Here is a 24,051-nt window from a genome sequence, read left to right on the forward strand (position 1 = left end):
TGGTGTGGTGGAGGTTGTGGTTGTTGTGGTGGTTGTTGTGGTGGTTGTTGTGGTGGTTGTTGTGGTGGTTGTTGTGGTGGTGGTTGTTGTAGTGGTTGTGGTGGTTGCTGTGGTCGTGGTTCTGGTAGTGGTTGTTGTGGTGGTGGTTGTTGCGGTGGTTGTTGTGGTGGTGGTTGTTGTGGTGGTTGTAGTGGTGGTGGTTGTGGTGGTTGTGGTGGTGGTTGTTGTGGTGGTGGTTGTTGCGGTGGTTGTTGTGGTGGTGGTTGTTGTGGTGGTGGTTGTGGTGGTTGTGGTGGTGGTTGTTGTGGTGGTGGTTGTGGTGGTTGTGGTGGTTGTTGTGGTGGTGTTTGTTGTGGTGGTTATGGTGGTTGTGGTGGTGGTTGTGGTTGTTGTGGTTGTTGTGGTGGTGTTTGTTGCGGTGGTTGTTGTGTTGGTGGTTGTAGTGGTGGTGGTGGTTGTTGTTTACCGAGGTAGAGCCTCGCTCTCTCTCTCGTAGGGATGTCAATTGAGTAGCAGCGAGCATGGAAGCGATGTCCATGTGAAAGTTTACAGCGCGGGGCCTAGCCACGCGGGTCCTTGCCTCCTGCCCTCGCCTGATTGCGTTTACTTAAATTCTCTCGCTTAAGTTTAATTTGTCTTCACACGGCTCGCCACTTTGTCACTTTGTTTTTCTTTTAAATATTCACGCAGTTTTTATTTCATTCTTTTTTGCCAGGCCCAGCCCGCTTGAGCTGCTGTACCACTTTTGTTTTTAGAAGCGACCTGCCCACAACACAAGGTGAGGCTCATCAACAGCGTGGTGATGTTCACTCTAGACGCGTGGCGGTGTTCACTCTAGACGCGTGGCGGTGTTCCCTCTAGACGCGTGGCGGTGTTCACTCTACTTGGTGGAGTGAGGAAGCATGAATTCTGAGCATGTGAAGGTGGCCAGGCGTGGGTCTGGACACACCACCACCTGTGCACCATGCCAGTGCGTGACAGTGGTGGTGCCAGTGGGGGTGTGGTGGCACGTGCCCCCCCGACGGTCCGATCGAAATCCCTAATTTCGATGGGATCATTGGGGTTTATTAGTAACTAGCTTCACTACCCGGCTTCGCCCGGGACTTGGATTCTTGTCTTGGATTAATTTCAAATTTCATATTCCCTTACACTCCATGGTTTTTTCCCCCACCCCCCCAAAATAAAAAAGTAGTTTTTGAATACTTTGTGCATTGTGTCCAGTCTGGAAGCTATCCACATTACAAATTTCAAGTTTGTAGCATGTTGGGAAGTTTGCTGAACATTTCAAACAGACACAAATTCACAATTGTGTGCCGTTGCGTATTCAGTACACGACTTCCCTGATGGCAAACACCTTCAGCGAACACGATGCCGATCACAGGCGTCGAATAAAAAGCATAGGACAAGTCCTTACTAACATCTCCTTACTTACTGACAACTCCTTACTTACTAACAACTCCTTACTTACTAACAACTCTTATCATTTTTCATTGCTGGAGGGCTTGCCTGCCCTACCTGAAAATCCTGGCTCCACCTCTGAGTGTGTGACAGGGTCAAGTTTGTATTTGCAGTAAAGTCTATTAACTCTATTGAACACGGAGGTTATATCAAAATAGTTTATTTTTGTTTTCACCTGGAACTTTTTGTAAGAATGGAGTCAGGAAGTTATCACAGCACACGTGCAGGAGAAGTCAGAACTGTTCATCCCAGCATTCAAGGACATCTGTGCCTGGGTTCACACTTCTAAGTTGCGATTTAACATTCATTTATGAATTTCTGCATAACACAAATAGTATTATTTTCCACACCCTTTGCTATGTCAGCTGAATTTAGTTTTCATAAATATTCCTTTTGATGCCAGACAGCCGAAATTGTGTGCTCGGAGTTCTGGGTTAACATTCATTTTGAAGATACTAGGGCTTCTAGGTACGTTTATAACCATTTTCCCTCTCATTGTGTGCCATAACAGCCCGTGTGATGAATTTGGGACACTTTTTCACTATATCATGAATATATGAATAGGTAAAGACATGTAAGTCACGTGTACCTGTATATTTGCATTCCTCTGTGCATCGATACTGACGTGTAGATGGTGGGGATATTCTTTTTTCTGTCTGCAGCTGTCGCTTCCTCTGCAGAATTTGTCTGATGGAGCAAAGGCACTCGGCGCGGCTCGGTGCAAAAACTCAACAATGCGATCGGTGTGCATACAGCACAGATCGTCCTGACCATTTGACACGGCACCAGAGAACTCACTCAGGAGAGAAACCCTTCAAGTGCAGTGTGTGTGGGAAGGCGTTTGCACATTCATCTACTCTTGTAAAACACCAGAGAACACACACGGGAGAGAAACCCTTCAAGTGCAGTGTGTGTGGGAAGGCGTTTGCAAGTTCATCTGCTCTTGTAAAACACCAGAGAACACACACGGGAGATAAACCCTTCAAGTGCAATGTGTGTGGGAAGGCGTTTGCACAGTTAACGCATCTTCATGTACACCAGAGAACACACACAGGAGAGAAACCCTTCAAGTGCAGTGTGTGTGGGAAGGCGTTTGCACATTCATCTGTTCTTGTAACACACCAGAGCACTCACACAGGAGAGAAACCCTTCAAGTGCAGTGTGTGTGAGATGGCATTTTCAAATTCATCTGCTCTTGTCAAACACCAGAGAACACACACGGGAGAGAAAGCCTTTAAGTGCAGTGTGTGTGGGATGGCGTTTTCAGATTCATCTGCTCTTGTAATACACCAGAGAACACACATGGGAGATAAACCCTTCAAGTGCAGTGTGTGTGGGAAGGCGTTTGCACGTTCAAATACTCTTGTAACACACCAGAGGACTCACACAGGAGAGAAACCCTTCAAGTGCAGTGTGTGTGGGAAGGCGCTTGCACATTCATCTGGTCTTGTAAAACACCAGAGAACACACACGGGAGAGAAAGCCTTTAAGTGCAGTGTGTGTGGGACGGCGTTTTCAGATTCATCTGCTCTTGTAAAACACCAGAGAACACACACGGGAGATAAACCCTTCAAGTGCAGTGTGTGTGGGAAGGCGTTTGCACGTTCAACTACTCTTGTAACACACCAGAGGACTCACACAGGAGAGAAACCCTTCAAGTGCAGTGTGTGTGGGAAGGCGCTTGCACATTCATCTGGTCTTATTAAACACCAGAGAACACACACGGGAGATAAACCCTTCAAGTGCAATGTGTGTGGGAAGGCGTTTGCACAATCATCTACTCTTGTAATACACCAGAGAACTCACACAGGAGAGAAACCCTTCAAGTGCAGTGTGTGTGGGAAGGCGTTTGCACGTTCAACTACTCTTGTAACACACCAGAGCACTCACACAGGAGAGAAACCCTTCAAGGACAGTGTGTGTGGGAAGGCGCTTGCACATTCATCTGGTCTTGTAAAACACCAGAGAACACACACGGGAGATAAACCCTTCAAGTGCAATGTGTGTGGGAAGGCGTTTGCACAATCATCTACTCTTGTAACACACCATAGAACTCACATAGGAGAGAAACCCTTCAAGTGCAGTGTGTGTGGGAAGGCGTTTGCAGTTTCATCAAATCTTCAAAGACACCAGAGAACACACAAGCATCGGAAGATCCACAAGGAGTGGAGTCTGAAATCAGCTTGTGAAAGTCAAAGTGCCGCAATGAGCCCATCCCTCATGAAACAAGAACTGGAAGAAAATCCCAGCTTGGACACTTTTAAAGGTATCGAGGTGAAATATGAAGAGGTGATGGTGAAATGTGAAGAAGTGATGGTGAAGAGTGAAAAAGTGAGGGTAAAATGTGAAGATGAAGATTCAACTCCAAAACCGGACCTTCGCATCGATGGAGGCAACGTGAAGCAGGAGGAGAGTTCTGACTGTGAGGCAGAGCGAAGCAACTCCCAGCAGTTTGTGGAAGTGGAGGTGTGGGTGGACTTTTTCCAAAACAATACAAAGTCAAATGGAGAACCGTTAGATGTGTAAGCTTGAGACGATGTCGCTCCAATAGATGCACCTTTGTCACAGGCCTTTAATGACAAGAATGTGAAGTTGAACGCTCAATTCCTAGGTGCAACCTGCAGGGTAAGAGCGGCCAGTCTTTGTGGACCTGTGGGTGGGGTAGATCTCTAACTAGGAGCGAGAGCCAATAATCTCCTAAGCATTCACTAGGTTCTAATAATTCCATTTATATCGTGCTTGCTTAATCGACGCTGGCAATTCCGAGTTTTGTGTCGTATCTCGTTTCAAACACTCGAAGAGCACCCCCAAGTAGCAGCTGCTCCTGTGTGGCACAAGGTGGTGGCCCTGCACTGGCCTGCATGTGGACAAGAGCCTGTCAGTAGGGGGCGATGGTTGATGTGGCGTCTTATTTGTGGAGTTTGTAGGTAATGTTTAGAATTTGATACATTTTGACCCAGACGCCAGCATGCAATGTCCTACTCGTTTTGAATGGCGCAAGAGTATGTTGTACATACACTGTTAAGCAGACGGTGCGTATTTTTAAAAATACGATGTAACCTGATGCAGCATATTTCAGTGCAGTAATAAAATTTTGTTAAAATTACTCAATAATTTAGAATGAATACTTGTCTGATTTTGTCTATAAGGGTCAAACATTGAATAAGTGATGTTAGGACAAAGTGTGTGTTTTGGAAGTAACCTGTACAGGTAACTCGGTTGAGACTCACTGTTCTTGTGATACAGGGCAAAGGGTTTTTTTGTGTTTTCAGGAAGCATCTCCCTCTGGAGCAACTCATTCTTTGAAATAGGGAGCACACTCGGATCATTCATCAGCTACAAGGCATACGACTCAAAAGTTACACGTAGAGGAGAAACATTCTCTACAACACTAATTATAATTTTGTTTTACGTGTTGACGTAGATTTTGTCGAATAAGGACGAGAAATGGTCCTTGCTTATTAACGTCTGGATGTCCATAACTATCGGTTGAAGCAGCCCGGCTGCTCTTGAGACGCTGTACACCAATAAGGGTCCACAGGTGGCTTGCACTGACTCAATAATGCACTCCCATAAGGCTGTGCTAGTTATAGTTTGTGTAAAACATTCCTTTGTTTTGTGGAGAGATCGATAAATGAAAGATGTGTCTGCTGATCTGCGTCATACCAAGGAAGTAATTTAAGAGACTACATTTGAAATGCATTTTAGGTACAGATTTGTATTCGGTTACAAGGCAGCGCACATGTAGTAGATACATTCTCCACAACAACACTCATGAGAATTTTGCATGACGTCTTATATGTTGGTGAACTAGGACAAGAAATGGTCCTTCCTGATTAACGTCTGGATGTTCACAACCAAGGGTTGAAGCAAGCCTGACCGCCTGCGGTGCCCCTCAACCATTTACAGCCTAGGGCCAGGAAAGTCACGAAAAAAATTGCACACGAACGACGCCTCCGCGCAAGCTCCCGATGCTCTGTTTTGAAGTTTTAAAATGAAACAGTTTTAATTTGATTGTTTTGAATTTGATAATTGTATTTCTTCATTAAAAGCTTCTCATTTTACATCTGGAAGACTTATTTGAAAACGACATTTGGTATGAATTTTCTGTCGTGGTTAAGTAGATGGCCTTGCTGGGAGTTCGGTTCGATGCGGACTTTCACCTGGTTTGGGATCGCGGGATCGAGATGAGGCGACACAGAGCTGGCCGTGCGAGAAGACCGACGTCTGCAGATCGATTCCAACGCGATCGAACGTCTGTCCTTGTGCCTCCGTCGTTCATGCAGGGGGCGCGTAGGTTTGCAGCGCCCCCTGCATGAAAACGACGTAACGTGCAGCGTTAGTCACGAAGTTGTGCGTAAGCGCCATAACAAGGCGCTGTCAGCTGACCTGCCACCACGTTCACGGGTCAACAGGGGGCAGCCGAGAGAGAGTGAGGTGTGTACGGGTCGACCAAAGTAAACCCCCGCCCCCACCCCCGTGACCCGAGAATAACATCCCTGACCCCCCACCCGTCTCTAAGGCCCCTTAAGATAAGACCTTCCAGAAGGTTCTGGGAGGGGGGGTTGGTGGTTCAGGAGGGGAGGGGTGACCCCGACCTGGGGTTAAAAGCCCGGCCCCCTGGACCGGCCGGGCAGTGTTCACCAACTCAAGCCTGAAGACATCCGAAGACCTGAAGACTGGACCAGCACCCAGGGACCCTCAACCGAGGCTCTTGTTAGAGCCGGGTTGTAGCGGACCAGAGGTGAGCTCCCGTACCCTGGCTGGGACGGGTCGTCCAGTCTTCCCTTAACGCCGGGCTAAGGGACCCGTGTGTAGCAGAGCCCGGAGTGTGCAGGCTGCGATAGAAGGGAGGCTGTCACTCGCGTAGGCTATCAAGTGGAAGGGGCCGTACTCCTTCGTGGTACAGTAGTGTGTAGAGCAGAGTTCAAAAGAGTTATAATAAACGCGTTGCCTCAACCAGACGTCTACGTGTCGTTAGTTAAGGACACAACACTTATATAAAAGAGTTTAGCCAGTGGGTTTTGAAAGTACCTTCGTCTTCCAGAAATTAATTTCGCGTGAGCCCACCACATTAAAACAATGCTCAGCTGAGCAGGGCGAGCCACGGGGGTGGGGGGGGTCACCTTATCTTTGTCACGTGCCGTAGCTCACGTGACTTCTGCCCCGACAATGTCTGGATGTTTTCACCTGAGGACGACCGCTCGTGTTGCGATAGAAGCGTCGTGATTTATTTTATTTTTTCTACCTGCGTGACTTCACTCAAAGAACCAATGAGTATGAAAGACGTCTTGTCTGCTGATCTTGTTCATATCTGTCTACATTGATATCCCACATTGCTTACACGTACACACCACATACAATGAAATAAATAGAAACTGGAACGACTTCCGGGGATGGGCAAAGATTGAGGAATCTCTTTCAGTGGAGCAAGTTAAGTTTGTTCGATTCAACATATCTCTGTCCATCTGTGTCTCTGTTCCCCTCTGTGTCTCTCTCTCTCTCTCACTGACTGTGTCTCTGTCGTCTCTGTATCTTTCTTTCTGTCTTCCTCTTGTTTGTGTCTGTCCACCTCTCTCTTGTCAGTCTCTGTGTGTGTCTCTATCAGCATCTTCCCAACCGTATTCAACTACTTTCAGTAGCAACATGCGCCAATTCAACTTTCATGGCCCACGACTACACGCAACTCAAACTTGCTCTGACTCTCTGTGTGTACGTTGAACTTATTTTGCACCATACGTAGCCAACCATGCTATCTGTGGGTTTCTGTGAGTCTCTGTGTGTATCTGGAACTTCTTTTGCACCGTACGTAGCCGAACCTGCACAGGAGGAGCGTCTTGTATCTGTGGAGCTGTGGGCTGGGTACATCTGTTAGCAGGAGCGAGAGACGATGAAGCTCCCAAGCATTCACTACGTTACCAACATCATATTTGCACTCATAAGTCGCTTGTCTAATTGCCTCAGCAACTCGGTGTTTCGTATCGAATCTAATCTCAAACAATCGAAGGACCCCCCCCCCCAAGTGGCAGCTGCCCCTGTGTGGTACAAGGTGGCCCTGCACCGGCCTTCACGTGGACATGAGTCTGTCGGTAGGGGGCGATCATTGAAGCGTCATCTCCATTGTGTAGTTTCTGGATAATGTTTGGAATTACCCCAATTTTGACCGTGACACAAATATGCAATGACCTGCGCGTTGTGAATGACAAAACGCTATGTTTTATAGCTGCCGTTAAGCAGACTGCGCATATTTTGGTGAATGTTACTGGGGTAGCCAGGTGTGTCTGTCGGTGTTGAACCTTGAATCTCTGCAATAAATAGAGAATGTGCAACCGTATTCTTGGTTCTTTCGGTAAAGTTACGTAAATAGAAAAAAAATGTGAAAATAATAAATTGATGAAAAAATGCCATTGGTCGACTGACTTAGATGACTGGGCCCCCCACAGTGTGTACACACACTGTGGGGGGCCCAGTCACACACACAGTGTGTGTACACACAGTGCAAACACTGTGTGTGTACGTACACACACACAGTGTACGTACACACACAGTGTACACACATACAGTGTACACACACAGTGTAAACGTACACACAGTGTACACACACACACAGTTGTTGCTGAGCTCACACACCCCAAGGGGTCTCTGATCAAGGGAGGGAGCAAGGGAAAATGAATCTAAATCAACTTAAACTCCAACCCCGCTCTGTGACGTCACCACTCAGCATTACCTCATCGGCGTGAAACGCCAGGGGGAGGTGTACCTCGCTAGTGACGTCATGTCACCAAAGTATTCATCCCACCCGGTCCACTGCGCCATTGAGCGTGACGTCACCTCTGCCTGGGTCACTTCCCTTACCTGTTCAACTAGAATCCTTGTTTGGGCAAAGCTACTCCCGGTGACTGGCAGCTCATTAACATAATATATCCATGAAAGCCGTCCCGAGTTTATTGCGACGAGTTCGGCACCCACGCCCACAGAGCCGCTCATTGTGGGAGGGGAGTGTTTTGTACCCCGCAAGTGACGTCATGTCAACTCCTGCTGCTGCGTGACGTCACGAAGTAACAGGAAGCTGCTGCTCCGCCGTGCACTGAAATCCGAGGTGAGAAATTCTCATCGCGGTTGTGGTTGTTGTGGTGGTGGTGGTTGTTGTTGTTGTGGTTGTTGTTGTGGTGGTTGTTGTGGTGGTTGTTGTGGTGGTTGTTTTTGTTTACCGAGGTAGAACCTCGCTCTCTCTCGTAGGGATGTCAATTGAGTAGCAGCGAGCATGGAAGCGATGTCCAGGTTGAAACTTTACAGCACGGGGCCTAGCCACGCGGGGCCTTGCCTCCTGCCCTCGCCTGATCGCGTTTGCTTCAATTCTCTCGCTTAAGTTTAATTTGTCTTCACTCGGCTCGCCACTTTGTCACTTTGTTTTACTTGTTGTGGTGGTTGTTGTGGTTGTTGTGGTTGTTGTGGTGGTGGTTGTTGTTGTGATGGTGGTTGTGGTGGTGGTTGTCGTGGTGGTTGTTGTGGTGGTGGTTGTTGTGGTGGTTGTTGTGGTGGTTGTGGTGGTGGTTGTGGTGGTGGTTGTTGTGGTGGTGGTTGTTGTGGTGGTTGTGGTGGTTGTGGTGGTGGTTGTTGTGGTGGTGGTGGTTGTTGTGGTGGTTGTGGTTGTTGTAGTGGTGGTTGTTGTGGTGGTTGTTGTTTTGGTGGTGGTTCTGGTGGTGGTTGTGGTTGGTGTGGTGGTTGTTGTGGAGGTTGTTGTTGTGGTTGTTGTGGTGGTTGTTGTGGTGGTGGTTGTTGTAGTAGTTGTGGTGGTTGCTGTGGTCGTGGTTCTGGTAGTGGTTGTTGTGGTGGTGGTTGTTGCGGTGGTTGTTGTGGTGGTGGTTGTTGTAGTGGTGGTGGTTGTGGTGGTTGTGGTGGTGGTTGTTGTGGTGGTGGTGGTTGTTGCGGTGGTTGTTGTGGTGGTGGTTGTTGTGGTGGTTGTAGTGGTGGTGGTTGTGGTGGTTGTGGTGGTTGTTGTGGTGGTGGTTGTGGTAGTGGTGGTGGTTGTGGTGGTTGTTGTGGTGGTGTTTGTTGTGGTGGTTATGGTGGTTGTGGTGGTGGTTGTGGTTGTTGTGGTTGTTGTGGTTGTTGTTGTGGTGGTGTTTGTTGCGGTGGTTGTTGTGTTGGTGGTTGTAGTGGTGGTTGTTGTTTACCGAGGTAGAGCCTCGCTCTCTCTCGTAGGGATGTCAATTGAGTAGCGATGTCCATGTGAAAGTTTACAGCGCGGGGCCTAGCCACGCGGGTCCTTGCCTCCTGCCCTCGCCTGATTGCGTTTACTTAAATTCTCTCGCTTAAGTTTAATTTGTCTTCACACGGCTCGCCACTTTGTCACTTTGTTTTTCTTTTAAATATTCACGCAGTTTTTATTTCATTCTTTTTTGCCAGGCCCAGCCCGCTTGAGCTGCTGTACCACTTTTGTTTTCAGAAGCGACCTACCCACATCACAAGGTGAGGCTCGTCAACAGCGTGGTGATGTTCACTCTAGACGCGTGGCGGTGTTCACTCTAGACGCGTGGCGGTGTTCCCTCTAGACGCGTGGCGGTGTTCACTCTACTTGGTGGAGTGAGGAAGCATGAATTCTGAGCATGTGAAGGTGGCCAGGCGTGGGTCTGGACACACCACCACCTGTGCACCATGCCAGTGCGTGACAGTGGTGGTGCCAGTGGGGGTGTGGTGGCACGTGCCCCCCCGACGGTCCGATCGAAATCCCTAATTTCGATGGGATCATTGGGGTTTATTAGTAACTAGCTTCACTACCCGGCTTCGCCCGGGACTTGGATTCTTGTCTTGGATTAATTTCAAATTTCATATTCCCTTATATGTGTTGCGGGTTGACGCCACACACTCCATGGTTATTTCCCCCACCCCCCCAAAATAAAAAGTAGTTTTTGAATACTTTGTGCATTGTGTCCAGTCTGGAAGCTATCCACATTACAAATTTCAAGTTTGTAGCATGTTGGGAAGTTTGCTGAACATTTCAAACAGACACAAATTCACAATTGTGTGCCGTTGCGTATTCAGTACACGACTTCCCTGATGGCAAACACCTTCAGCGAACGCGATGCCGATCACAGGCGTCGAATAAAAAGCATAGGACAAGTCCTTACTAACATCTCCTTACTTACTGACAACTCCTTACTTACTAACAACTCCTTACTTACTAACAACTCTTATCATTTTTCATTGCTGGAGGGCTTGCCTGCCCTACCTGAAAATCCTGGCTCCACCTCTGAGTGTGTGACAGGGTCAAGTTTGTATTTGCAGTAAAGTCTATTAACTCTATTGAACACGGAGGTTATATCAAAATAGTTTATTTTTGTTTTCACCTGGAACTTTTTGTAAGAATGGAGTCAGGAAGTTATCACAGCACACGTGCAGCAGAAGTCAGAACTGTTCATCCCAGCATTCAAGGACATCTGTGCCTGGGTTCACACTTCTAAGTTGCGATTTAACATTCATTTATGAATTTCTGCATAACACAAATAGTATTATTTTCCACACCCTTTGCTATGTCAGCTGAATTTAGTTTTCATAAATATTCCTTTTGATGCCAGACAGCCGAAATTGTGTGCTCGGAGTTCTGGGTTAACATTCATTTTGAAGATACTAGGGCTTCTAGGTACGTTTATAACCATTTTCCCTCTCATTGTGTGCCATAACAGCCCGTGTGATGAATTTGGGACACTTTTTCACTATATCATGAATATATGAATAGGTAAAGACATGTAAGTCACGTGTACCTGTATATTTGCATTCCTCTGTGCATCGATACTGACGTGTAGATGGTGGGGATATTCTTTTTTCTGTCTGCAGCTGTCGCTTCCTCTGAAGAATTTGTCTGATGGAGCAAAGGCACTCGGCGCGGCTCGGTGCAAAAACTCAACAATGCGATCGGTGTGCATACAGCACAGATCGTCCTGACCATTTGACACGGCACCAGAGAACTCACTCAGGAGAGAAACCCTTCAAGTGCAGTGTGTGTGGGAAGGCGTTTGCACATTCATCTACTCTTGTAAAACACCAGAGAACACACACGGGAGAGAAACCCTTCAAGTGCAGTGTGTGTGGGAAGGCGTTTGCAAGTTCATCTGCTCTTGTAAAACACCAGAGAACACACACGGGAGATAAACCCTTCAAGTGCAATGTGTGTGGGAAGGCGTTTGCACAGTTAACGCATCTTCATGTACACCAGAGAACACACACAGGAGAGAAACCCTTCAAGTGCAGTGTGTGTGGGAAGGCGTTTGCACATTCATCTGTTCTTGTAACACACCAGAGCACTCACACAGGAGAGAAACCCTTCAAGTGCAGTGTGTGTGGGATGGCATTTTCAAATTCATCTGCTCTTGTCAAACACCAGAGAACACACACGGGAGAGAAAGCCTTTAAGTGCAGTGTGTGTGGGACGGCGTTTTCAGATTCATCTGCTCTTGTAATACACCAGAGAACACACACGGGAGATAAACCCTTCAAGTGCAGTGTGTGTGGGAAGGCGTTTGCACGTTCAAATACTCTTGTAACACACCAGAGGACTCACACAGGAGAGAAACCCTTCAAGTGCAGTGTGTGTGGGAAGGCGCTTGCACATTCATCTGGTCTTGTAAAACACCAGAGAACACACACGGGAGAGAAAGCCTTTAAGTGCAGTGTGTGTGGGACGGCGTTTTCAGATTCATCTGCTCTTGTAAAACACCAGAGAACACACACGGGAGATAAACCCTTCAAGTGCAGTGTGTGTGGGAAGGCGTTTGCACGTTCAACTACTCTTGTAACACACCAGAGGACTCACACAGGAGAGAAACCCTTCAAGTGCAGTGTGTGTGGGAAGGCGCTTGCACATTCATCTGGTCTTATTAAACACCAGAGAACACACACGGGAGATAAACCCTTCAAGTGCAATGTGTGTGGGAAGGCGTTTGCACAATCATCTACTCTTGTAATACACCAGAGAACTCACACAGGAGAGAAACCCTTCAAGTGCAGTGTGTGTGGGAAGGCGTTTGCACGTTCAACTACTCTTGTAACACACCAGAGCACTCACACAGGAGAGAAACCCTTCAAGGACAGTGTGTGTGGGAAGGCGCTTGCACATTCATCTGGTCTTGTAAAACACCAGAGAACACACACGGGAGATAAACCCTTCAAGTGCAATGTGTGTGGGAAGGCGTTTGCACAATCATCTACTCTTGTAACACACCATAGAACTCACATAGAGAAACCCTTCAAGTGCAGTGTGTGTGGGAAGGCGTTTGCAGTTTCATCAAATCTTCAAAGACACCAGAGAACACAAGCATCGGAAGATCCACAAGGAGTGGAGTCTGAAATCAGCTTGTGAAAGTCAAAGTGCCGCAATGAGCCCATCCCTCATGAAACAAGAACTGGAAGAAAATCCCAGCTTGGACACTTTTAAAGGTATCGAGGTGAAATATGAAGAGGTGATGGTGAAATGTGAAGAAGTGATGGTGAAGAGTGAAAAAGTGAGGGTAAAATGTGAAGATGAAGATTCAACTCCAAAACCGGACCTTCGCATCGATGGAGGCAACGTGAAGCAGGAGGAGAGTTCTGACTGTGAGGCAGAGCGAAGCAACTCCCAGCAGTTTGTGGAAGTGGAGGTGTGGGTGGACTTTTTCCAAAACAATACAAAGTCAAATGGAGAACCGTTAGATGTGTAAGCTTGAGACGATGTCGCTCCAATAGATGCACCTTTGTCACAGGCCTTTAATGACAAGAATGTGAAGTTGAACGCTCAATTCCTAGGTGCAACCTGCAGGGTAAGAGCGGCCAGTCTTTGTGGACCTGTGGGTGGGGTAGATCTCTAACTAGGAGCGAGAGCCAATAATCTCCTAAGCATTCACTAGGTTCTAATAATTCCATTTATATCATGCTTGCTTAATCGACGCTGGCAATTCGGAGTTTTGTGTCGTATCTCGTTTCAAACACTCGAAGAGCACCCCCAAGTAGCAGCTGCTCCTGTGTGGCACAAGGTGGTGGCCCTGCACTGGCCTGCATGTGGACAAGAGCCTGTCAGTAGGGGGCGATGGTTGATGTGGCGTCTTATTTGTGGAGTTTGTAGGTAATGTTTAGAATTTGATACATTTTGACCCAGACGCCAGCATGCAATGTCCTACTCGTTTTGAATGGCGCAAGAGTATGTTGTACATACACTGTTAAGCAGACGGTGCGTATTTTTAAAAATACGATGTAACCTGATGCAGCATATTTCAGTGCAGTAATAAAATTTTGTTAAAATTACTCAATAATTTAGAATGAATACTTGTCTGATTTTGTCTATAAGGGTCAAACATTGAATAAGTGATGTTAGGACAAAGTGTGTGTTTTGGAAGTAACCTGTACAGGTAACTCGGTTGAGACTCACTGTTCTTGTGATACAGGGCAAAGGGTTTTTTTGTGTTTTCAGGAAGCATCTCCCTCTGGAGCAACTCATTCTTTGAAATAGGGAGCACACTCGGATCATTCATCAGCTACAAGGCATACGACTCAAAAGTTACACGTAGAGGAGAAACATTCTCTACAACACTAATTATAATTTTGTTTTACGTGTTGACGTAGATTTTGTCGAATAAGGACGAGAAATGGTCCTTGCTTATTAACGTCTGGATGTCCATAACTATCGGTTGAAGCAGCCCGGCTGCTCTTGAGACGCTGTACACCAATAAGGGTCCACAGGTGGCTTGCACTGACTCAATAATGCACTCCCATAAGGCTGTGCTAGTTATAGTTTGTGTAAAACATTCCTTTGTTTTGTGGAGAGATCGATAAATGAAAGATGTGTCTGCTGATCTGCGTCATACCAAGGAAGTAATTTAAGAGACTACATTTGAAATGCATTTTAGGTACAGATTTGTATTCGGTTACAAGGCAGCGCACATGTAGTAGATACATTCTCCACAACAACACTCATGAGAATTTTGCATGACGTCTTATATGTTGGTGAACTAGGACAAGAAATGGTCCTTCCTGATTAACGTCTGGATGTTCACAACCAAGGGTTGAAGCAAGCCTGACCGCCTGCGGTGCCCCTCAACCATTTACAGCCTAGGGCCAGGAAAGTCACGAAAAAAATTGCACACGAACGACGCCTCCGCGCAAGCTCCCGATGCTCTGTTTTGAAGTTTTAAAATGAAACAGTTTTAATTTGATTGTTTTGAATTTGATAATTGTATTTCTTCATTAAAAGCTTCTCATTTTACATCTGGAAGACTTATTTGAAAACGACATTTGGTATGAATTTTCTGTCGTGGTTAAGTAGATGGCCTTGCTGGGAGTTCGGTTCGATGCGGACTTTCACCTGGTTTGGGATCGCGGGATCGAGATGAGGCGACACAGAGCTGGCCGTGCGAGAAGACCGACGTCTGCAGATCGATTCCAACGCGATCGAACGTCTGTCCTTGTGCCTCCGTCGTTCATGCAGGGGGCGCGTAGGTTTGCAGCGCCCCCTGCATGAAAACGACGTAACGTGCAGCGTTAGTCACGAAGTTGTGCGTAAGCGCCATAACAAGGCGCTGTCAGCTGACCTGCCACCACGTTCACGGGTCAACAGGGGGCAGCCGAGAGAGAGTGAGGTGTGTACGGGTCGACCAAAGTAAACCCCCGCCCCCACCCCCGTGACCCGAGAATAACATCCCTGACCCCCCACCCGTCTCTAAGGCCCCTTAAGATAAGACCTTCCAGAAGGTTCTGGGAGGGGGGGTTGGTGGTTCAGGAGGGGAGGGGTGACCCCGACCTGGGGTTAAAAGCCCGGCCCCCTGGACCGGCCGGGCAGTGTTCACCAACTCAAGCCTGAAGACATCCGAAGACCTGAAGACTGGACCAGCACCCAGGGACCCTCAACCGAGGCTCTTGTTAGAGCCGGGTTGTAGCGGACCAGAGGTGAGCTCCCGTACCCTGGCTGGGACGGGTCGTCCAGTCTTCCCTTAACGCCGGGCTAAGGGACCCGTGTGTAGCAGAGCCCGGAGTGTGCAGGCTGCGATAGAAGGGAGGCTGTCACTCGCGTAGGCTATCAAGTGGAAGGGGCCGTACTCCTTCGTGGTACAGTAGTGTGTAGAGCAGAGTTCAAAAGAGTTATAATAAACGCGTTGCCTCAACCAGACATCTACGTGTCGTTAGTTAAGGACACAACACTTATATAAAAGAGTTTAGCCAGTGGGTTTTGAAAGTACCTTCGTCTTCCAGAAATTAATTTCGCGTGAGCCCACCACATTAAAACAATGCTCAGCTGAGCAGGGCGAGCCACGGGGGTGGGGGGGGTCACCTTATCTTTGTCACGTGCCGTAGCTCACGTGACTTCTGCCGCGACAATGTCTGGATGTTTTCACCTGAGGGCGACCGCTCGTGTTGCGATAGAAGCGTCGTGATTTATTTTATTTTTTCTACCTGCGTGACTTCACTCAAAGAACCAATGAGTATGAAAGACGTCTTGTCTGCTGATCTTGTTCATATCTGTCTACATTGATATCCCACATTGCTTACACGTACACACCACATACAATGAAATAAATAGAAACTGGAACGACTTCCGGGGATGGGCAAAGATTGAGGAATCTCTTTCAGTGGAGCAAGTTAAGTTTGTTCGATTCAACATATCTCTGTCCATCTGTGTCTCTGTTCCCCTCTGTGTCTCTCTCTCTCTCTCACTGACTGTGTCTCTGTCGTCTCTGTATCTTTCTTTCTGTCTTCCTCTTGTTTGTGTCTGTCCACCTCTCTCTTGTCAGTCTCTGTGTGTGTCTCTATCAGCATCTTCCCAACCGTATTCAACTACTGTCAGTAGCAACATGCGCCAATTCAACTTTCATGGCCCACGACTACACGCAACTCAAACTTGCTCTGACTCTCTGTGTGTACGTTGAACTTATTTTGCACCATACGTAGCCAACCATGCTATCTGTGGGTTTCTGTGAGTCTCTGTGTGTATCTGGAACTTCTTTTGCACCGTACGTAGCCGAACCTGCACAGGAGGAGCGTCTTGTATCTGTGGAGCTGTGGGCTGGGTACATCTGTTAGCAGGAGCGAGAGACGATGAAGCTCCCAAGCATTCACTACGTTACCAACATCATATTTGCACTCATAAGTCGCTTGTCTAATTGCCTCAGCAACTCGGTGTTTCGTATCGAATCTAATCTCAAACAATCGAAGGACCCCCCCCCCCAAGTGGCAGCTGCCCCTGTGTGGTACAAGGTGGCCCTGCACCGGCCTTCACGTGGACATGAGTCTGTCGGTAGGGGGCGATCATTGAAGCGTCATCTCCATTGTGTAGTTTCTGGATAATGTTTGGAATTACCCCAATTTTGACCGTGACACAAATATGCAATGACCTGCGCGTTGTGAATGACAAAACGCTATGTTTTACAGCTGCCGTTAAGCAGACTGCGCATATTTTGGTGAATGTTACTGGGGTAGCCAGGTGTGTCTGTCGGTGTTGAACCTTGAATCTCTGCAATAAATAGAGAATGTGCAACCGTATTCTTGGTTCTTTCGGTAAAGTTACGTAAATAGAAAAAAAATGTGAAAATAATAAATTGATGAAAAAATGCCATTGGTCGACTGACTTAGATGACTGGGCCCCCCACAGTGTGTACACACACTGTGGGGGGCCCAGTCACACACACAGTGTGTGTACACACAGTGCAAACACTGTGTGTGTACGTACACACACACAGTGTACGTACACACACAGTGTACACACATACAGTGTACACACACAGTGTAAACGTACACACAGTGTACACACACACACAGTTGTTGCTGAGCTCACACACCCCAAGGGGTCTCTGATCAAGGGAGGGAGCAAGGGAAAATGAATCTAAATCAACTTAAACTCCAACCCCGCTCTGTGACGTCACCACTCAGCATTACCTCATCGGCGTGAAACGCCAGGGGGAGGTGTACCTCGCTAGTGACGTCATGTCACCAAAGTATTCATCCCACCCGGTCCACTGCGCCATTGAGCGTGACGTCACCTCTGCCTGGGTCACTTCCCTTACCTGTTCAACTAGAATCCTTGTTTGGGCAAAGCTACTCCCGGTGACTGGCAGCTCATTAACATAATATATCCATGAAAGCCGTCCCGAGTTTATTGCGACGAGTTCGGCACCCACGCCCACAGAGCCGCTCATTGTGGGAGGGGAGTGTTTTGTACCCCGCAAGTGACGTCATGTCAACTCCTGCTGCTGCGTGACGTCACGAAGTAACAGGAAGCTGCTGCTCCGCCGTGCACTGAAATCCGAGGTGAGACATTTTCATCGCGGTTGTGGTGGTGGTTGTGGTGGTTGTTGTTGTTGTGGTTGTTGTTGTGGTGGTTGTTGTGGTGGTTGTTGTGGTGGTTGTTTTTGTTTACCGAGGTAGAACCTCGCTCTCTCTCGTAGGGATGTCAATTGAGTAGCAGCGAGCATGGAAGCGATGTCCAGGTTGGAAATTTACAGCACGGGGCCTAGCCACGCGGGGCCTTGCCTCCTGCCCTCGCCTGATCGCGTTTGCTTCAATTCTCTCGCTTAAGTTTAATTTGTCTTCACTCGGCTCGCCACTTTGTCACTTTGTTTTACTTGTTGTGGTGGTTGTTGTTGTGGTTGTTGTGGTGGTGGTTGTTGTTGTGATGGTGGTTGTGGTGGTGGTTGTCGTGGTGGTTGTTGTGGTGGTGGTTGTTGTGGTGGTGGTTGTTGTGGTGGTTGTTGTGGTGGTTGTGGTGGTGGTTGTGGTGGTGGTTGTTGTGGTGGTGGTTGTTGTGGTGGTTGTGGTGGTGGTTGTTGTGGTGGTGGTGGTTGTTGTGGTGGTTGTGGTTGTTGTAGTGGTGGTTGTTGTGGTGGTGGTTGTTGTTTTGGTGGTGGTGGTTCTGGTGGTGGTTGTGGTTGGTGTGGTGGTTGTTGTGGAGGTTGTGGTTGTTGTGGTGGTTGTTGTGGTTGTTGTGGTGGTTGTTGTGGTGGTTGTTGTGGTGGTGGTTGTTGTAGTGGTTGTGGTGGTTGCTGTGGTCGTGGTTCTGGTAGTGGTGGTTGTTGCGGTGGTTGTTGTGGTGGTGGTTGTTGTGGTGGTTGTAGTGGTGGTGGTTGTGGTGGTTGTGGTGGTGGTTGTTGTGGTGGTGGTTGTTGCGGTGGTTGTTGTGGTGGTGGTTGTTGTGGTGGTTGTAGTGGTGGTGGTTGTGGTGGTTGTGGTGGTGGTTGTTGTGGTGGTTGTGGTAGTGGTGGTGGTTGTGGTGGTTGTTGTGGTGGTTATGGTGGTTGTGGTGGTGGTTGTGGTTGTTGTGGTTGTTGTGGTTGTTGTTGTGGTGGTGTTTGTTGCGGTGGTTGTTGTGTTGGTGGTTGTAGTGGTGGTGGTGGTTGTTGTTTACCGAGGTAGAGCCTCGCTCTCTCTCTCAGGGATGTCAATTGAGTAGCAGCGAGCATGGAAGCGATGTCCATGTGAAAGTTTACAGCGCGGGGCCTAGCCACGCGGGTCCTTGCCTCCTGCCCTCGCCTGATTGCGTTTACTTAAATTCTCTCGCTTAAGTTTAATTTGTCTTCACACGGCTCGCCACTTTGTCACTTTGTTTTTCTTTTAAATATTCACGCAGTTTTTATTTCATTCTTTTTTGCCAGGCCCAGCCCGCTTGAGCTGCTGTACCACTTTTGTTTTCAGAAGCGACCTACCCACATCACAAGGTGAGGCTCGTCAACAGCGTGGTGATGTTCACTCTAGACGCGTGGCGGTGTTCACTCTAGACGCGTGGCGGTGTTCCCTCTAGACGCGTGGCGGTGTTCACTCTACTTGGTGGAGTGAGGAAGCATGAATTCTGAGCATGTGAAGGTGGCCAGGCGTGGGTCTGGACACACCACCACCTGTGCACCATGCCAGTGCGTGACAGTGGTGGTGCCAGTGGGGGTGTGGTGGCACGTGCCCCCCCGACGGTCCGATCGAAATCCCTAATTTCGATGGGATCATTGGGGTTTATTAGTAACTAGCTTCACTACCCGGCTTCGCCCGGGACTTGGATTCTTGTCTTGGATTAATTTCAAATTTCATATTCCCTTATCTGTGTTGCGGGTTGACGCCACACACTCCATGGTTATTTCCCCCACCCCCCCAAAATAAAAAGTAGTTTTTGAATACTTTGTGCATTGTGTCCAGTCTGGAAGCTATCCACATTACAAATTTCAAGTTTGTAGCATGTTGGGAAGTTTGCTGAACATTTAAAACAGACACAAATTCACAATTGTGTGCAGTTGCGTATTCAGTACACGACTTCCCTGGTGGCAAACACCTTCAGCGAACGCGATGCCGATCACAGGCGTCGAATAAAAAGCATAGGACAAGTCCTTACTAACATCTCCTTACTTACTGACAACTCCTTACTTACTAACAACTCCTTACTTACTAACAACTCTTATCATTTTTCATTGCTGGAGGGCTTGCCTGCCCTACCTGAAAATCCTGACTCCACCTCTGAGTGTGTGACAGGGTAAAGTTTGTATTTGCAGTAAAGTCTATTAACTAGACTGAGCACGGAGGTTATATCAAAACAGTAGTTTAGTTTTTGTTTTCCTCTGCAACTCTTTGTAAGAATGGAGTCAGGAAGATATCACAGCACACATGCAGCTGAAGTCGGAACTGTTCATCCCAGCATTCAAGGACATCTGTGCCTGGCTTCACACCTCTAAGTTCTAATTGAACATTAATTCATGCATTTCTGCATAACTCCTATCATTTTTCATTGCTGAAGGGGTTGCCCCATCTTCCTGAAAATCCTGGCTCCACCTCTGAGTGTGTGACAGGGTCAAGTTTGTATTTGCAGTAAAGTCTATTAACTCTATTGAGCACGGAGGTTATATCAAAATAGTTTATTTTTCTTTTCACCTGGAACTTTTTGTAAGAATGGAGTCAGGAAGTTATCACAGCACACGTGCAGCAGAAGTCGGAACTGTTCATCCCAGCATTCATGGACATCTGTGCCTGGGTTCACACTTCTAAGTTGCGATTTAACATTCATTTATGAATTTCTGCATAACACAAATAGTATTATTTTCCACACCCTTTGCTATGTCAGCTGAATTTAGTTTTCATAAATATTCCTTTTGATGCCAGACAGCCGAAATTGTGTGCTCGGAGTTCTGGGTTAACATTCATTTTGAAGATACTAGGGCTTCTAGGTACGTTTATAACCATTTTCCCTCTCATTGTGTGCCATAACAGCCCGTGTGATGAATTTGGGACACTTTTTCACTATATCATGAATATATGAATAGGTAAAGACATGTAAGTCACGTGTACCTGTATATTTGCATTCCTCTGTGCATCGATACTGACGTGTAGATGGTGGGGATATTCTTTTTTCTGTCTGCAGCTGTCGCTTCCTCTGCAGAATTTGTCTGATGGAGCAAAGGCACTCGGCGCGGCTCGGTGCAAAAACTCAACAATGCGATCGGTGTGCATACAGCACAGATCGTCCTGACCATTTGACACGGCATCAGAGAACTCACTCGGGAGAGAAACCCTTCAAGTGCAGTGTGTGTGGGAAGGCGTTTGCACATTCATCTACTCTTGTAAAACACCAGAGAACACACACGGGAGAGAAACCCTTCAAGTGCAGTGTGTGTGGGAAGGCGTTTGCAAGTTCATCTGCTCTTGTAAAACACCAGAGAACACACACGGGAGATAAACCCTTCAAGTGCAATGTGTGTGGGAAGGCGTTTGCACAGTTAACGCATCTTCATGTACACCAGAGAACACACACAGGAGAGAAACCCTTCAAGTGCAGTGTGTGTGGGAAGGCGTTTGCACATTCATCTGTTCTTGTAACACACCAGAGCACTCACACAGGAGAGAAACCCTTCAAGTGCAGTGTGTGTGGGATGGCATTTTCAAATTCATCTGCTCTTGTCAAACACCAGAGAACACACACGGGAGAGAAAGCCTTTAAGTGCAGTGTGTGTGGGACGGCGTTTTCAGATTCATCTGCTCTTGTAATACACCAGAGAACACACACGGGAGATAAACCCTTCAAGTGCAGTGTGTGTGGGAAGGCGTTTGCACGTTCAAATACTCTTGTAACACACCAGAGGACTCACACAGGAGAGAAACCCTTCAAGTGCAGTGTGTGTGGGAAGGCGCTTGCACATTCATCTGGTCTTGTAAAACACCAGAGAACACACACGGGAGAGAAAGCCTTTAAGTGCAGTGTGTGTGGGACGGCGTTTTCAGATTCATCTGCTCTTGTAAAACACCAGAGAACACACACGGGAGATAAACCCTTCAAGTGCAGTGTGTGTGGGAAGGCGTTTGCACGTTCAACTACTCTTGTAACACACCAGAGGACTCACACAGGAGAGAAACCCTTCAAGTGCAGTGTGTGTGGGAAGGCGCTTGCACATTCATCTGGTCTTGTAAAACACCAGAGAACACACACGGGAGATAAACCCTTCAAGTGCAATGTGTGTGGGAAGGCGTTTGCACAATCATCTACTCTTGTAATACACCAGAGAACTCACACAGGAGAGAAACCCTTCAAGTGCAGTGTGTGTGGGAAGGCGTTTGCACGTTCAACTACTCTTGTAACACACCAGAGCACTCACACAGGAGAGAAACCCTTCAAGGACAGTGTGTGTGGGAAGGCGCTTGCACATTCATCTGGTCTTGTAAAACACCAGAGAACACACACGGGAGATAAACCCTTCAAGTGCAATGTGTGTGGGAAGGCGTTTGCACAATCATCTACTCTTCTAACACACCATAGAACTCACATAGGAGAGAAACCCTTCAAGTGCAGTGTGTGTGGGAAGGCGTTTGCAGTTTCATCAAATCTTCAAAGACACCAGAGAACACACAAGCATCGGAAGATCCACAAGGAGTGGAGTCTGAAATCAGCTTGTGAAAGTCAAAGTGCCGCAATGAGCCCATCCCTCATGAAACAAGAACTGGAAGAAAATCCCAGCTTGGACACTTTTAAAGGTATCGAGGTGAAATATGAAGAGGTGATGGTGAAATGTGAAGAAGTGATGGTGAAGAGTGAAAAAGTGAGGGTAAAATGTGAAGATGAAGATTCAACTCCAAAACCGGACCTTCGCATCGATGGAGGCAACGTGAAGCAGGAGGAGAGTTCTGACTGTGAGGCAGAGCGAGGCAACTCCCAGCAGTTTGTGGAAGTGGAGGTGTGGGTGGACTTTTTCCAAAACAATACAAAGTCAAATGGAGAACCGTTAGATGTGTAAGCTTGAGACGATGTCGCTCCAATAGATGCACCTTTGTCACAGGCCTTTAATGACAAGAATGTGAAGTTGAACGCTCAATTCCTAGGTGCAACCTGCAGGGTAAGAGCGGCCAGTCTTTGTGGACCTGTGGGTGGGGTAGATCTCTAACTAGGAGCGAGAGCCAATAATCTCCTAAGCATTCACTAGGTTCTAATAATTCCATTTATATCGTGCTTGCTTAATCGACGCTGGCAATTCGGAGTTTTGTGTCGTATCTCGTTTCAAACACTCGAAGAGCACCCCCAAGTAGCAGCTGCTCCTGTGTGGCACAAGGTGGTGGCCCTGCACTGGCCTGCATGTGGACAAGAGCCTGTCAGTAGGGGGCGATGGTTGATGTGGCGTCTTATTTGTGGAGTTTGTAGGTAATGTTTAGAATTTGATACATTTTGACCCAGACGCCAGCATGCAATGTCCTACTCGTTTTGAATGGCGCAAGAGTATGTTGTACATACACTGTCAAGCAGACGGTGCGTATTTTTAAAAATACGATGTAACCTGATGCAGCATATTTCAGTGCAGTAATACAATTTTGTTAAAATTACTCAATAATTTAGAATGAATACTTGTCTGATTTTGTCTATAAGGGTCAAACATTGAATAAGTGATGTTAGGACAAAGTGTGTGTTTTGGAAGTAACCTGTACAGGTAACTCGGGTGAGACTCATTGTTCTTGTGATACAGGGCAAAGGAAATGGTCCTTGCTTATTAACGTCTGGATGTCCATAACTATCGGTTGAAGCAGCCCGGCTGCTCTTGAGACGCTGTACACCAATAAGGGTCCACAGGTGGCTTGCACTGACTCAATAATGCACTCCCATAAGGCTGTGCTAGTTATAGTTTGTGTAAAACATTCCTTTGTTTTGTGGAGAGATTGATAAATGAAAGATGTCGTGTCTGCTGATCTGCGTCATACCAAGGAAGTAATTTAAGAGACTACATTTGAAATGCATTTTTGGTACAGATTTGTATTCGGTTACAAGGCAGCGCACATGTAGTAGATACATTCTCCACAACAACACTCATGAGAATTTTGCATGACGTCTTATATGTTGGTGAACTAGGACAAGAAATGGTCCTTCCTGATTAACGTCTGGATGTTCACAACCAAGGGTTGAAGCAAGCCTGACCGCCTGCGGTGCCCCTCAACCATTTACAGCCTAGGGCCAGGAAAGTCACGAAAAAAATTGCACACGAACGACGCCTCCACGCAAGCACCTGATGCTCCGTTTTGAAGTTTTAAAATGAAACAGTTTTAATTTGATTATGTTTTGAATTCGATAATTGTATTTCTTCATTAAAAGCTTATCTCATTTTACATCTGGAACACTTATTTGAAAAC

At 47.2% G+C, this 24,051-nt stretch overlaps 4 protein-coding genes across 4 annotated transcripts in view; 3 read left to right on the forward strand and 1 right to left on the reverse strand.

Moving 5' to 3' along the window:
* Window positions 1–24,051, reverse strand: part of LOC116957256 (uncharacterized) — a 631,244-nt gene that overhangs the window by 199,669 nt on the left and 407,524 nt on the right. The window lies entirely within an intron of this gene.
* Window positions 1–24,051, forward strand: part of LOC142906832 (uncharacterized) — an 88,384-nt gene that overhangs the window by 8,228 nt on the left and 56,105 nt on the right. The window lies entirely within an intron of this gene.
* On the forward strand, window positions 1,709–5,522 carry LOC142906824 (uncharacterized). Its single transcript, XM_076055412.1, has 2 exons — window positions 1,709–4,712; window positions 4,904–5,522. Exon 1 carries the CDS (start codon window positions 2,149–2,151, stop codon window positions 3,982–3,984), a length of 1,836 nt encoding a protein of 611 aa, XP_075911527.1. The 5' UTR covers window positions 1,709–2,148; the 3' UTR covers window positions 3,985–4,712; window positions 4,904–5,522.
* Window positions 8,323–24,027, forward strand: LOC142906887 (uncharacterized). The gene is made up of 4 exons (XM_076055607.1): window positions 8,323–8,557; window positions 9,868–9,930; window positions 11,296–12,478; window positions 20,985–24,027. Exons 3-4 carry the CDS (start codon window positions 11,324–11,326, stop codon window positions 22,671–22,673), a joined length of 2,844 nt encoding a protein of 947 aa, XP_075911722.1. The 5' UTR covers window positions 8,323–8,557; window positions 9,868–9,930; window positions 11,296–11,323; the 3' UTR covers window positions 22,674–24,027.

The sequence above is a fragment of the Petromyzon marinus genome, chromosome 71, assembly GCF_048934315.1.
Source record: "Petromyzon marinus isolate PM22_M1 ecotype Great Lakes invasive population chromosome 71, UKy_Petmar_22M1.pri1.0, whole genome shotgun sequence".
In the NCBI taxonomy this organism is placed as follows: Eukaryota; Metazoa; Chordata; class Hyperoartia; order Petromyzontiformes; family Petromyzontidae; genus Petromyzon; species Petromyzon marinus.

Coding starts and splice junctions, on each gene's coding strand:
- LOC142906824 (XM_076055412.1), top strand. CDS start 2,149: ATGGAGCAAAGGCACTCGGCGCGGCTCGGTGCAAAAACTCAACAATGC.
- LOC142906887 (XM_076055607.1), top strand. CDS start 11,324: ATGGAGCAAAGGCACTCGGCGCGGCTCGGTGCAAAAACTCAACAATGC. Junction 12,479..20,984: donor AGTGCAGTGTGTGTGGGAAG/GCGTTTGCACGT, acceptor GTGTGTGGGAAG/GCGTTTGCACATTCATCTAC.